The sequence below is a fragment of the Antechinus flavipes genome, chromosome 4 (assembly GCF_016432865.1).
Source record: "Antechinus flavipes isolate AdamAnt ecotype Samford, QLD, Australia chromosome 4, AdamAnt_v2, whole genome shotgun sequence".
Classification (NCBI taxonomy): Eukaryota; Metazoa; Chordata; class Mammalia; order Dasyuromorphia; family Dasyuridae; genus Antechinus; species Antechinus flavipes.
The window spans coordinates 208,373,375-208,389,658 of record NC_067401.1 but is presented as its reverse complement, the minus strand read 5'-3'; the positions used below and the strand labels follow the sequence as shown (position 1 = coordinate 208,389,658).

At 33.1% G+C, this 16,284-nt stretch overlaps 1 protein-coding gene across 2 annotated transcripts in view; it reads left to right on the top strand.

Moving 5' to 3' along the window:
• Window positions 1-16,284, top strand: part of SUPT3H (SPT3 homolog, SAGA and STAGA complex component) — a 589,460-nt gene that overhangs the window by 455,690 nt on the left and 117,486 nt on the right. For both annotated transcript variants that reach the window (XM_051997074.1, XM_051997073.1), the window contains exons 7-9: window positions 2,967-3,042; window positions 9,589-9,701; window positions 15,942-16,049. In XM_051997074.1, coding sequence (XP_051853034.1) covers window positions 2,967-3,042; window positions 9,589-9,701; window positions 15,942-16,049 — 297 coding nt within the window. The remainder of the gene's footprint in view (window positions 1-2,966; window positions 3,043-9,588; window positions 9,702-15,941; window positions 16,050-16,284) is intronic.

The window sequence follows — 16,284 nt, the reverse complement described above, 5'->3', positions numbered from 1 at the left end:
CAACAAAATAGATGAAAAAGATAATACTAAAATCAAAAGACTGTTAAGGAAAAATAGACATGTTTAGACCAGAATTTCAAAAAGCTCCCTCTAAGAATCCATCTAATAATTGGTTAAAAAATATGTATTAGTCATCTACCATATGCTTGGTATCTTACTAGTGGGATGCAAATATTATACAAAGAGTAGAACCATCCCTATGGGAGGAAACATGCACATATGAAAATACATATAGCATAAATGTAAAATTAATAAATACAAATACATACAAAACAGTTATATATAAAATTGGGAGGGAAGACATGAAGTGTTGGAGGAAGGAAGTGGTCAGTAAAGGCTTCATGCAAAATATGGTATTTGAGCTGTCTTAAAGGAGGAAAAGAACTCTGAGGCAAAATTAGAAGGGAATACCATTGTTTTAGGTAATTTTCTGAGACTATAAATTGCAAAGGAAGTACCATTCTGTATCAGTATAGAGTTTCTTCACCTGGAAGTTTCCTACACCAAAGAAATTGCAGGTGTGGTCCTTACTCTGCTGTTAGAATTATATTGAAGATGCTTTCGCTAAGCCCTTAGAAGTTGAGCATCACAAAATTTTTATTTAACTAGAAAAGGCAGTCACTTTATCTACTATCAACAATACACAGAACACAAAATATATAAGACTAATATCAATTGTGATTAGTACCTGTATCATTCCTACATGAGCATCTTCAAAAAAAGATGAGAATGATATAATTGCTATTTACATGGCATTTTAAGTTTTGCAAAGCACTGTACATTCATTGCTTCTTTTTTAGCTTCACAGCAATCCTGAGAAATTGATACTATTGGTGTTAATGTTCCTATTTCATAGGTTAAGAAAATTTAACTGACCAGCTGTATCACCTGGCTCCTGATGTGTCTAAAATGATATTTAAACCCAGATCTTGACTTTATCCACTGTGTCATTGCTGCCTCTAACGTGATGACTCTTTCAAAAATTTTATGTGAGACCGTAGACTGAAAACATCATTGCAGCCATCCAATAGATAAGTTATACATTCCTAAATTGAGATATGTATATATTATATATACCAGGAAAAACCTGGAGACACAGATCTAAAGGAAAATGTGTAGATACCTAAAAGCATATGGGAAATAGTGAGTGGGAGAGAATAGGTTAAGTACTCCCTTAAGAAGAGGGGAGTGTTGGGGAGGGAATAGAGAGAAACTGGACTGTATTCCTTTTGAAAGCACAAGTCCTGTTTTATCTAACATTAGAACTAGAAAGCACTAAATAAAAATTGATAAGTATTGTTGAATGGTTGAGATGTATAGATGATTACAATAAAATGGGTGCCTAGGAGAAATTGTAGTCACAGAAGCAATCATAGATCATTAGCATTTTCCGACTTATTAATTTATTAACAACATAAACAACATACAGACTGAATTTTAGATGGTACATTATCATTCATGCTGCTTTCAGGCACATATATGGAATCCAGATGATTTCCAAAGTCAACCCAAAAGAAAAAAAATCCATTAAAAATTTTAAAGAAATCCATGAAAGAAACTGTAGTGATGGCACTTATGTGCTCCAATGACAGTGATAAAGAGAACTTGTCCAATACCTTTCTAAAGCAAAGAAAAGCTATAATCTCAGGGAGTGTTTTCTTTTCATTGGCTGATAAGTCAGACCAAATAACAGCGGCATGTCTCATTTCAGAATGCCTTTCTTACCATGGAAACGGAAGTGGTCATCTTCTTTCCCACCATATTATGAGTGAATTATAATTATCCTACCTCTTGTGGGACAGTGAAGTAGCAAACATCTGCTAAATGGCATCTAAAAAAACCCCACAAATGAAACTGTACCAGGCTGTGAATCATACCTGGACTCTGATGAAAGGAACTACACAGTGTTTACCTTTTTCTTTGTTTTCTTCCTGGTTTAAAAATGTGGATTTGTTAGCTCTGGCTCTGAGTTCTAAAGGAGGAAAAATATATGGATGCCATTGGCTGGTTCCCATTTTAAAATTGGAAAATTATAACATCAGAACCAATGGACAGCAGTAGTCACCAAATAGCTGCACATTTACTCCATTGTATTTCACGGTCTCTTTTGCCCCATAGTTTTCTCCTACTTCTTAAACAGAATAGCACAGGTAAAATGAATTGGGAATTTAATCAGAGACATTCTTTATTTTTTATTCTTCTCCTGTAGGAGTAAATATAAACCAATTTCAGCTAACAATCAACATAGAAGACAAAAAATTGGCCCTAATATTTCATGTGCCATTTTTTTAAAAAAGGAGTAAACAGAAATACTCATCATGGAAAATGCTACCCATTTCCAGAGGAAAAACTATGAGTCTGAATAAGATTGAAGCATACTATTTTAACTTTTTTGTTATTGTTTTTGGTTTTTTTCATGTTTTTTCCCTTTTCTTCTAATTTTTCTTTCACAACATGATTAATGTGGAAATATGTTTTATATAGGTGTACATGTATTATCTATGTGTGAGATTACATACCATCTTAGGGAGAGAGGTGGAAAGGAAGTATAGGAGAAAAAATTAGAAATCTTATAAAAGTAATTGTTGAAAACTAAAAAAAATGTTTTTTTAAATGAATTAAAACCAGTTATGTATACAAAAAAAGGGGCAGAGAGACATAATGTTGTTATTTAGTATGGTAATTTTTGGGTTCTATTAACTAGAATAAATGGACAACCAAGTCAAAAGAACCTCTTTGGGAAATAATTATTTTATAATGTTATTATATTATATATATAAATATTATAATATTAATATTGTTCATATGAATTGATTTTCCTTTTTAAAAGCTTTATAAATTTGCAATTTTAGCTGCAAATTGAAATATTTATGATCTTTAACTTCAAAGGAATCCTTTTTAAAATGTTACCTCCATAAAATATTGCTATTCTAACTTTTAAAATAATTCTGTGACTTCTTTTTTAGAGGGCTGAAAGACAGACTCGAATGATGGATGCAGCTCAATATGCAGAATTTTGTGAAAGTCGCCAATTAAGCTTTTGTAAGTAGCATATAATAAATATCTAAACTTGTGCTTAGTAATAGATGAATGATCATACATTACTATTTGCTAGCACACTAATTAGCATATTACATGGATTGTGCTCCTTTGACATCCCAGGGATTCAAAACTCATTTGTTTACCTTCTGCAACGTTTGAAAATCACATCTACCATGTTTGAAAATCTCCACTGTATTACTCTCTGCCAGATACTTTGAGCCTTCATGATAATACACATGATTGATCATTTCAAAATAAGTAACTATATATCTTGGAAAAGACTTTTTTAAATCAAAAGTACATTTGTAAAAATTAATATTAAAAAGTGTCATTTATAACATTTTTCTTTCACATAGAGATAACTAACTGCCTACCTTGCTTCTCTTTAAGCCTGACTCCACATTGGATATACTGCATAAATCATTATATGATCAACAACCAAATACTTACAGGTTGTTGAAAAGCTCATAAAAGGAAGTCACTGTCCCATCCATTTTTACCACATTATAAATATATTTGTTTTGTAATGGGTAGAGAGTTAGAAGTTATATAGTTATGTAATTGGGAATTATAGTCATCTGGATTTTATGGTTTTTTTTTTTTCCTCCTTGAATGTAAGTTTCCTGAAGGAAAAGAAGGTCTTAGTCTCCCCAGACTTGGCACAGTACTGTGCACACAGTAGGCCCTTTATAAGTTATTGTTGAATGAATAAATGGAGTGAATGAAAGAAGAAGAAGGAAGGAATGATAGAAGAGAGGAAAGGAGAAAGAAATAAAAAGATAAAGCACAAGTCTTTATAAAGTATGAGCATTTTGCTTTAAGATTAAAAACAATAGATTTTTCTTCATCTTTATTTATCTTTACACTTTTTTCATATCAGCTTATTATTTTTATGCCACTGTTGCCATACATGCCATTGATTGATGCTATGCTATCAGAATAATCAGTGCCTTTGAAAGCATCTAAAAATAGTAATATACTATTAAGCTTTTCCTTTGTTTTTTGTGCCCACAGACATTGCTAAGCATCTTTTCAATTTCACCAAATAACCTCCTACTGTGGAACTTATTCAGCATTAGCCAAATTTGTTAGTCCATGTCATGGGAACGCTAATAATACAGAAAAAGAATTAGGATTTTCCCAGCACTGAAAACCAACTTATTAGAAGAACTTGTGGCGCGTGACAAAAATCATTCTAAATTAATGAGCAAGATCATGTAGCAAGACATCAGTAAGGCAACAGTTCAGTGATGACTAAGGCTCTGGGTTAAAGGTCAAAGAGAGCATGTGATAAAAGGTCCGTTTAAAAACATGACAAAATAGCACATGACTGAACACTGAAGGAGTATAAACAATGGTGTCTTTAAATGAGAAACAATTATGTAGTTGACAATAATGATGTATTTTATTTAGAGCAATGAGTACTTCATTTATGAATGATAAAATGCAAATAAATGACACATTACCAGTAGTATCTTATGTAAATGTCAGCAAAATGTAGGAAAAACACATTTAGGGAGCAAGCATTTCTTTTTTTCTAATTTAATACACTTTCCAATTTTAATTATAATCTAGCATCCTACATCTGTTTGAAGCATTGAGTCAGTGATATTTCATATTATGGCAATTTTAGCAAATGAGAGGTTTTTGATAATGCCATTTTTAAACCAAAAAATTATAATCAAGACTTGGTACAAGTATAAATCTTAAATTTATAAAATACCATTAGATGCTACTGAGCCATATTTTTAAAAATCACATTTGGAATTTAATTCTCTAGAGAAATTTATCTACCATTACATATGGCTAGTAGGGTTAGAAATCTAGAACTAACAAAGTCAGATGAAAAGATGAAGTGAGTGCTTAATAAATATTTGTAACAATGAATTCAATTTTGCATGTCTTTTGCAGTTAAATTATGAGTAAATATTTTAAAAAATAAGAATATTAAGCAGTAATACCACTTTTTAGGAAAGAGAATAATTTATTAAATAATGGTCTAAAACTGGATGCTATTGTTTATTTTCCCTTGAATTAGAATTTGTATGTGTATGTGTCTTTTAAAAATATTTGTTTATTTGATACCCATGGGTATGTCACAATTTGGAAACCTAGATAAGAGAATCTGTGCTGCTCTCTTAACATATGATTATGAATGCTGTCATCCAAGTATGCTAGCAAATCCAGAAACCCTTTCCAGGGAAGAGATGTCCTCATTCTTTCCCCTGCCTTTTTGATACATCAAACTTTAAGAACTAGTGACCTATCAAACATGTTTCCCTTAAATCTTTGATCAAAATTTTGATTCATTGATTGCTCACTTAGGAACAGGGACCTTCTATGAAATTTTTGGACTCTTTAAGGGTATAATATAGAAATTGATCAAGGACTCCCATATCTTTAGTTGTTGTACTAAGATAAATTAGGGGAAATTTTGATTTTTGAGGGATGATCAGATATTTATCTTATTATATACTTTTATAGATCTCTCCCTTTCCCCATGATTCCTTCTCTTATACCTCAAGATCTACATTTCTTCCTTCCTTCCTTCCTTCCTTCCTTCCTTCCTTCCTTCCTTCCTTCCTTCCTTCCTTCTTCCTTCCTTCCTTCTTTCTTTCTTTCTTTCTTTCTTTTCTTTTTTTTTCTTTCTTTCTTTCTTTCTTTCTTTCTTTCTTTCTTTCTTTCTTTCTTTCTTTCTTTCTTTCTTTCTTTTCTTTTCTTTCTTTCTTTCTTTCTTTCTTTCTTTCTTTCTTTCTTTCTCTCTTCTCTCTCTCTCTCTTTCTCTCTCTCTCTCTTTCTTTCTTTCAAATTGGCTGCATTTTTATTTTTGTTACTCAGGCTGTTTTTATAGACAGCTTAGTAAAAGTTGCTTATTTGGCATCTACTGCATCTGCATGAATACTTAGAATTTTGACCCTAACATTGAAGAGTCACATATCTCAAGAGTTAGTAGAGATTTCTATAGTTACCCAACTCCTACCCAAAGTATATTTGGGGACTGATTTTTAGATCTCTGTCTCTTTTTATGTGTATACCTGATTTTTAAAAAATCTAATTCTATGACTGTATCATTTTTTTTTCATTTATTTGCATTGTTCCAGTATGTTGAGATCTTTTTGGATTCCACTTCTGTCATCAGATGTATTAAATGGCCTCTTTCAGCTTCCCATAATCTCCAAACTTGCTAAAAAACATTTTTTTTTTCTTTTGCCAATTCAGTGGTACAAATTTTTAAGAGGATAGAACTAATGCTAGAACCCTGGGACATTCTGCTAAGGACTCCCTTTGTGTTAGTATGGTTCCATTAATTCATCTTCTTAGATCCAGTCATGCAACTAGTTCCTAATCTGTATGTAACTACCATAATCAATTTTCTTTATCTTTTCTGGTGAGAGATTTGTTAAATGCCTTGACAAAATCCAGATATATGTTCATAATGTTCCCTGTACTAATAGCTTTTTTTTTTCAAGAAAAATGAGATTATTTGCATATGAGTTATTCTTAATAAACTCATGCTGTCACTTAATGAAACTACTCCTGTTTTAAGAGTTTTCAAAGCATTTCTTTAATAATCTGTTCTAGATGTAGAAGGAATATTGAAATGACAAGTGTCAAAGGCAGGTTAATAATGCCTTGTGGATTATGTTTAGAATTTTAGACAAAGGACAGTAAGAAGAGAGAAAAGACAAATCCCAACCAACCAATTAGTTTCCTTTTTAGTGATTATGATAAAAAGATTTTTGTAGGGAGCAAGTTTAGTCTATTCAAGAAAATGATGTTTGAAAGAATTATTGAGCTTATAGTATAGCCTAGTAGTGAGATAAGACATAAATTAAGATAACTATAATGTAAAATATTGTGTATAATTATATAATAAAGCATTTCTAAGTAAAATATCATGTGAAGCTTGAATTAAGACATTGTCAAATGGGGGGAAAATGACATTAGAATTCATTGAAGATGCAGCAGCAAGATATTGCAGAAATAGTGAACAAGATGTACAAGAAAATATAACACATATTCAGAAAACAAAGATTGGTTTAGTTTAACTGGAGAGAAATTATATGAAATAAATCTTGGAATGCAGCATAACACCAGTCTACAAAGGATATTAAAAGCCATGCCAGTGGAGGTTGGAGTTCACTTGATATAGTCATCAAAGAACTGTGAGAGAATTTTGAGTAGGTGAATGACATGATTTTTGCATAAGATTTTTCTAGTCAAGTAAAGAGGTGATGGGCAACAATCATTTATTAAACTTTTATCTGTGCCAGGCACTGTGCTAAGCCCTGTGGAAACATAAATGCAAAAGCAAAATAGTTCTTGCTCTTAAAGAACTTAGCCTCCAAAGGGGGAAAAGCAATATGTAAATAGGAGCTGAAAAGCAGGGGGTCATTTGACTGGGGCTTGATGGCAAAGTCAGCAACACAGCTGAGGTATGTGAGGGGAAGAATGAAATATGGCCAGCTTGGGCCTATCACCAAAAAAGAGGCTTCAAAAGGAAGTTTTTGGTGATAGAAGGAAAAAGCATAGTGGATAGTCCAGGCATTAGGCACTGAGTGGTTTTAAGAATAGATTGAGAGTGGAAGACCAAATGGACTTGGCAAGTAGCACAAAACCAAGTTCATACTTATAATTGAAAGGTTCCTCATCCCATTCTCTTTTCCAATCAGCCATACAGTACCTACTATATTTATTGATATTCCTTCATCTTAAAAAAATTCATTTTATTGATATTTTTTCTCTCATTGCTTAAATGTCCTTGTTTTCTTCTCCCTTCTCCTTCTAAAGAGCTACCCTGTTTATAAGTCCCTTCACTTTTAAACATTTGCCTTTATCTCCAGTATCTTGTTTTCTACAAGAGCTCAGTCCTATAAATATTAGAATGATACAGGAAGGACAAAAAAGGATCAAGGCTTCTTAAAGAATGTTTTTAACTTAATGATTCTGTAAGGTGAGTCTGATTGAATCTCAACTATTTCCTATCCTTCCCCACCCATACCCTCCTAAAACAAACTCTCTAGGGGATTGTCACATAATCCTGTTGGTATATTACTACCATCAGTCAGAGAGAAAAGTTTCCTCAGTGCCCTTTACTGATTGAGGCAATTGATGCATGTTAGCTCTAAGTTCAAAAGTATTCCACAGATGTTAAACAAGTGTTCACAAGCAGTCACAGCATACTGACTAAATGGAATGGCTGCATGACAGGGAGTAGCCAGATGATTGGTGACTTTAGGGAGATAGCTTTAAGAGGAATTATAATGATTTCTACCGTACTTGTCAGCTATGGATACTTACTTCTGTAGCGAGACTTAATGTCTTTTGTGATTTATTTAAATGAAAACTGTGTTCTACATGGAATCCATGAAGACTCTATAGGACTCAAAGTCCCACATTTTGAGTTATAGTTTCATATTTTATGGACCTGAGTTTATATTCATCAGAAAAGTAAGCAATGGATTTTCTCCCCAGTGGATTTTTTTGGAAATCATTATTTCATGGATTTAATAATATCTTTATTGTCTCAAGTCTTTTTCTTCTAGGTCACTAGTTAGTTACAGAATATAGCCTTATGAAATTATATGCCATCTGACAAGAGAGAAGTTTATAGTCTTACCATAGAAAGTCAGATTCAGATGAAACAGACTTCAAACAATGTGTATCAAGCACTCAGGATGTTCAAAGGACACTGCTAGGTATTGGGGAGATGCCAAAAAAAGGTATAAGTTCCTAACGATTTTAAAATTTTACTAATTATCCATGTGGTGTATTTTTTGTTCTATACCAAATTAATTTCTTAGACAAAGGATATTCTAGGGATTTTGAGTTGGAAGAGAACGCTGAGGACTTGAGAGGTTAAGGAGATGGGTGAGTAGGATTCAGATAAAACAAAAATCTTGTAGGGAATAGTCTAGATGGGGAGTAGAAGAGAAAACAGTATTAACAAAAAGTGATAGAAGTATTTGAACTGAGTAGACTTGTACTTTTGAGTCATTTAGGAAATAATGAATAACAAAATTAGAAAGGTCAGTTGAAAAAATATTTTAGAGAATTCTGAATACCAAAGTGAAGAGTTTGAACTTTATCTTACAGACAAAATAAGTGAATACTAATTTAAACATTTCTCACAAGATAACCTGCTCTACAATGTCCTCTCTTCTACCACAAATTTTTCCCCACTGAATTGAATGTTGAATGAAGGAATGAATGTGACTAGTTATCATTTACGCTGAAGTAATTTACTGAGTGCACAAATGTGCATAGTTTAGTAAACCACATTAGCTGCCAAACAGTGTCTTCAATGAAACTGGGACTTCATATTATAAGACGCAAATTTCTTAGTAAGTGTGTTGCTCTCTGACATAATCTGGCCAAATATGTGCTCTTTGGGATTAGAGTCTTTGCACTGTGACTGGTGTCCAAAACATTAAGTTTTGGATTTGTTATATCATTCCATATGGAATACTCCAGCAAAATATTTAAGTTGCCATGTAATATTGAGTCATTAAAAGTTAAATTTTGTGTACTGTTTTTATTGAGCAGCCAAAAAAGCTTCCAAGTTCCGAGACTGGTTGGATTGTAGCAGTATGGAGATCAAACCAAATGTTATTGCCATGGAGATTTTGGCCTATTTAGCATATGAGACTGTGGCCCAGGTAAGACAATGTATTTTCTATTTATGTGTATCTAAGCAAAAACTTGCAGGTCTTTCAAGTTAATGAATAAAATAATTTCTGATTTCTGAAATTCTATAATATTTTGTTAGATCTTATCCAGTTTGAATTTTTAACATGTTATCTTAATAGCAAAAGAGAAATAAAAATGCCTCTTAGGAAGGGAATATTAATAGAAGTGGTGTCACATACCCCCAGCTTAAATTGTATCTATAAATTGAATCTCTAAAAAAGAGATTGATATTTATAGTAGTTATTTTTGATGGCAAAGAATTAGACAACAAAAGTATTTACCCTTCAATTGGGAATGACAAGCTGTGTCATATAATTGTGATATAATAGTATTATACTATAAAAAATGATGAGCAGAATGGTTTCAGAAAAATCTGGGAAGACTTACATGAATTGATACATAGTGAATAGAACTTTCACAACTATGATAGACAACTACTGTGATCAATGTAATGATCCAAGAAAACTCTAAAAGACTTTTAGTGAAAAATTTTTTCTATCTTCAGAAAGAGAACTAATAAACTCAGTGTAGATTGAAGTATATTGTTTTCCACTTTATTTTTCTGGGTTTTTTTGTTTTACAACATGATTTCAATATAAATATATTTTGCATGACTTCACATGTATAATGGGTATTATACATATTGTTTGCTTTCCCAGTGGGTGGGGCGGGGTTGGAAAGACAATAGAATCTGGAGCTCAAAATTTTTCAAAATCAATATTAAAAAATAAAATAAAAGAAGAAAATTTTAAAGAGTGAGAACTGGTGCAAGATCTTAACATGCAAGTAATATATCTTCAGTTGGAAGACTAACACTGAAAAACAAAAATCATTTTTGATCAGTCTTCTCTGTTTGACTGTGACCTAAAGCTGTCCACTCAGTTGCCTCTTGTCTATCTTCTCAACTGTGAAACTGAGGGACTTGCATGGAATCTTTGCTGAAAACCAGAGGATGCCTCATGAGAAAGGAATCTTTATGAGTTGGTGAAAAGGATAAAAAACACTTAAGTCTGTATATAGTGAACACCCCTACTGGTATTTATGGTAATGTGGTCAGTCTCCCTTCCAGAGGAGTGTAAAGAGAATCTGATGAAATAATATATGTAAAAGCCCTTTGTAAACTATGTCTTACCCAGTTAGACTGTTAAGCTCCTTGAAGCCAGGAATTGTCATTTCTTATGTTTGTACTCCACTGGTCTAATATGGGTTCATTTACCCAGCAAGAACTAGCTTATTAACATGTTGTTTGAGAGGAAGATTGTATTGCTATTAAAGGAACTTTTTAGGCACGGTGATATTTTCCCCAGTAGGCTAGAATCTAATAATAAAACAAAAGAATAGTATAATATTCCATGTTTTATTTCTTCATCCAAGGATCTTAAGTGATTCCTGTTTGTGAAAGCCACATGATTTCAAACTTTAAAGCTTCTACTAGTTATCAGTATCTTTTGGGTGTTGGATTCATTTGTATTTAATTGCTTCCCTAATTTTTATTATACTTAGCTGTTTCAATATAGCAAATTTCCCCTTTCATTCCATTCTTCAGTTTTCAATCGTGCTTCTTGTTTACCTTTCCCCATGTTTTAAATAATCTTTTATGTCCAATCTTGTTAATCCCCTCCTTTCTCACTTTCAGAATGCTTCTTAAATATCATCTTACTGAACCTAAGCAACTTGAATCTAAAAAAAGGTTTAATTTAAAAATCAACAAAAATTACAATTTTCTAAAATAATTCCTGTAATACTTTTGCTTTCTAGCTATGATCGTACAAAACCAGAAGTTGCCTTTGGACTTTATGTACAATTTGGATGTACTACTACCAGATAAATGCTTGGTTATGCCATCATAGTCCAATGAGCAGGGCTTCTTATAGATGCAACTGACTGAAAAAAAAATGAAAATGCTTTCCCATTTAGAAATAATTTAAAAAATTAAAATTAGGAATTTGCATTGAAACAACTAAGCAAAAAGAAATCAACTAAGAATAAACACTAATAACAATAGTTGTCACTTTTTAAAAAGAATTTTGATATTTAATGTTTATGTATGTTCAAATCCAAAAAGCACTTTACATATTGTGTGAATAAATCAGTGAAAAATCATTTATTAAGTACTAACTACATGCAAAACACTATGCTAAGCACAGGATTCTGCTCTTTAGATACAGAGATCAGCAAACTGTGGGCTATCAGCCAAATCTGAACCCACTACCTTGTTTTTGTATGGCACATCAAGTAAGAATACTACAAAACCAGATTATGGATCATGTTTGTTCTGTGGGCCCTAGTTTTCTGATCTATGCCCTAAAATTCTTGGGTCCCTCATCAAGACAGCTTCTTCACAGTTCCCGAGATACAAGCCAGGAAAAAAAGTGCCAACCTGAAATCATTCTATTTTCTTTTCCTACCTCTTACTACATTCTCTCTCCTTTCTGGGTTTTCATGATACTCTTTTCTACAGATTCCCTTCCTACCTATTTCACTGCTCCTTCTCAGTTTCCTTCACTGACTCATCATCTGATGTCATGTCCCTTAACTGTTGATATTCCCCAAGGCTCTGTTCCAAGACCTTTTCTCTGTCTCTTTACATACTGTCTGAAGCCTCATCAGCTCCCAAAGGCTTAAATATCAAATCTATGCAGATTGCTTACTAATTTATAATGCATAGCACAAGTCTTTCCCCAAGCTTGAATTTTTGCATTACCAACTAATCTCCCAAAACCCACTTCTCTTCCAATTATCATAGGTACCACAATTCTTCCATTCTCCAAGATTCTACAAGATTAATAATCCTCATAATTCTCATTCCTCACTCTCCCTTGTCCCACCCATGTAGGTAGTTCTTAGTTACTCAAGCTCCATCAATATGAAACCTTTCCTTATCCCTCAATTGCTAATGCACTCTCTCTCTCAGGTTTCCTTAAGTATCTTATACTTATTTTGACACACACACCCCCCACATGTGTGTATGTATGTGTAGCTATGGATAGATAAAGATACAAAAAGCGGGGAAAGCTGGGTGAAGAAAGCACCAGGCCTAAAGTCAGGAAGACTTATCTCTCTGGACAAGTCACTTTATTCTATTTGCTTGTTTCCTTATCTGCAAAAATGAGCTGGAGAAGGAAATGGCAAACCACTCCTACCAAGAATAGTATCCACATGGTACCAAAGGAAATCACAGAGTTGTGCATGACTGAAACAACTGAAAAAACAATAACATATATCATATATATTTAATATTACATATCTATGAACATGTTGTCACCCTCATGAAATATAAGCTTTGGACTATTTCATTTTTTTGGTCTTCATATCCTCAGCATCTAATACTTAGTGCCTGGCACATAGTAGGCCTTTAGTAAGCATCTGGTAATTGATTGATTCATCTTAAATTCCTCTTGACCTTTTTTTTTTTTAAATTCAAGCTGATATTATCCCTAAATTTCAAAGAATGCATCTTCAACTACCTCCATACAACTAAAGTTACATACAAATTTTCTTTGATAGAGATTGATGGTGACAAATTTCTCAGTTATTGTTATATTAAACAGCACTTTATGAAACAAATTTAAACACATCTTTACAAAAATTTAAACAGCTTTACCTTAATTTCTTCCCTTTTTTTCAGCTATTTTGAAGTTCCCAATCTAAACACATATAGTTTGGTTATATGTGTGATTACACCTCATAAAATTAAACTCTAAAAAACAGTCACAAGTTCTTAACATGTTCCCATCTGCCTTTTTATGCTTCTCTTTTCTCTTAGTAGTCTCTTCCCAAAATTCCTACTGTCCTTTTGCCTCAAACCTCTCACCTTGGCAAAACACTAAATGTACACTGTACAAAGATGTACAATAATCTCTTGCATGCAGCAGTTGAGGGTCTCATCCTTCAGAACAACAGATCTTAGCCAGATGATAGGAGAGAACCTTCTGATTAAGTGAATTCACACTAATGTACAGCACAAACAGCATCCTGTTATTTGTCCTTCGTTTTCAAAGGAAACCATGACATGCAAGTGAATTGGATTTAAGTGAGGGAGGGCCATGGAAAGTCACCAGCCTCATTTTCTCCTTGGAAGTTAGTTGGGTCCAATGGCCAGGTATAGATCAAGATGACTGGAAGTTAAAGTCTTTGATAAGTCCCAGTTTTACTGAAACAATACCCAAGCAATGATTAAGTCTAGGTAAGGAATGATAAGGAATGGCCTTTTTGATGAGGTCCTGGGGAACTAGTGTAATTGGCAGAGAAAGCCTGAAGTACTGATAATATTACTTCCTGAGGCAAGTAAGAGAGGGCCTTGATGGGGATCAGCTCAACCTTATAGTCCCATACCCTGTGAAGGTCTTACTGTATTGAATCAGATGTCAAATCCCTGAGGTTAAATTTCCCCTATAAATCTGCCCATGACCCACTCCATTTTAGTTGAATCCCTTTTGGATTAACCTGTCATGATATTTTGCCTTCTGGTATCTTTCTTCCCATCCCCTTCCCTATACCTCATGGTATCTTTCTCCTTTTTTGTATAGCTAACTAACTCTTTTAGGGTAGTAAATTTCTCTATGAATTTAGCCTGCCAGTCAGTGGCAAATTCCCACTTTCTGGTGTCCTGATCAATTGTGAGTTACACTAGGAAACTTGTCTTTTCCTTTGTTAATTATTAAAACTCTCTCCCTTCTCCCCCCTTTTTTTTGGCTAACTGTATGTGCTCCCAAATCTTATTTCATATTTGCCACTCCTGATGCCTTTTACCTCTTCATTTTGTCTGTAATGTCGTCCCATAAATAAATGTATTTTGGAAAAGAGAAAGGCCATGGTGAAAAGTATGTGAAATAAATTGTGTGGTATTTAAAAGATAATATTTTTTAAAACTAAAAAAAAAAAAAATTAACTAGCATTTATTTTTCACTTCCCACCACTGAAAATAAAGATAAACAAACAAACAAAAAAAAAAGATGCAGAGTCAGGTAAAACAAATTCTCATAATAGATACAACCAAAAATGTTTGTCTCATTCTGCCTGTTTATCTCTTCACCTCTTTTTCAGGAGCTAAGTAGCATTTTTCATCTGAAAGTCCTCTGAAGTCATGGTTGATTATTGCATTCATTACCACTTTTATGTTTTTCAGAGTTGCTAGTTTTTTTCAATATGCTCATTATGGTATATCCTGTATTCCATTATATTCATATACCATATATTTGCCTTTGTGACTTTTTTCTTTCCAACTATTCCACAATTGATAGACATCCCTTTGATTTCAAGTTTTGTCACCACAAAAAGAGTTAAACAAAAACAAAAACAACAAAAATAACTATCCCTTGCTTTCAAGAAGCTTCTGTTCCCTTCTTTACACCATTTGTTAAATTTGTCACCTTGAGCAAATTGTTTCATCTCTCTCCGAGTCTCCATTTTCTCATCTCTAAAATGGAAACAAAACTTTTTTTTAAAATATATTTTATTTGCTTCATTCACTATTTCCCAGTTATATATAAAAATTTTGCATTCATTACTTAAAATGTCAAGTTCCAAATTCTCTCCCTCTCTCTTCTCCCCCTTTGAGAAAATAAGCAATTTGATGGTAATTATTCATATCAGGTCATGCAAAATATATCTGTTGCAAAAGAAAACACAGACTAAAAACCAGAATTAAATAAAGAAAGTGAAAAAAAAAAAGCGTATTTCAATATGTGCTTAGAGTTTCTCAGTTCTCTCTCTTGAGATGGATAGCGTTTTTAATTATGGGGGACAGCAATACTTATACTGCCTGCTTCAAAAGGCTATTTATTTGTGAAGGTGAGTTCTATATGTTGAATACTTTGTAAATCTTAAAGTACAGAGTACCATAATGTTTTATTTTGAAACCAAATTTCTACTGCTCATTTTCTCCAGCCAACATAATTCAAATGTATATGCATATTTTATATATAGATATATATGTGCACATATACATTTTAATATAAATTTTCAAATTGTATGTGTTGGAAAACTAGAGGGATAATTTTGTGAGATTCTGAGATTAGAAACACCATGAAGCACAGAAGGTTAGAAATGTTATATCTTTTATGCCTACATCGAGCCTACAGCAAATAGCAAGTAGATATAAAGGATTATGGTAGCTTTCATGAAGGAATCTTTTTGTCTATATATATGTGATGATCCTGTGTCCTCAGTGTTTAGCTTCGCCTTCTGAATTTTGTCTTTTCTTCTAGTTGGTGGATCTGGCTCTTCTGGTTAGGCAAGATATGGCACCCAAAGCAGGTGACCCCTTCAGCCATGCCATTTCTGCTACTTTCATACAGTATCATGCTTCCAGTGAGGTAATGTTTAAATTTACTCAAATCCTATACTTTATTGTGATGTGATGATAACCCTAGGTTCTTTAAGATTTTTCAAGCAGAACATGGGAAGCAACTTGATGCAGAGCCAGAGTTCTAGCTCCAGATTCAGATGACCTGAGTTCAAATTCTACCTCAGACTTACTGTCTCTGTGACTTGAACATTCCAAAGTCCTAATTTCTCATTTCTAAGCACTGATTGGTCCTTTCAAGCTGG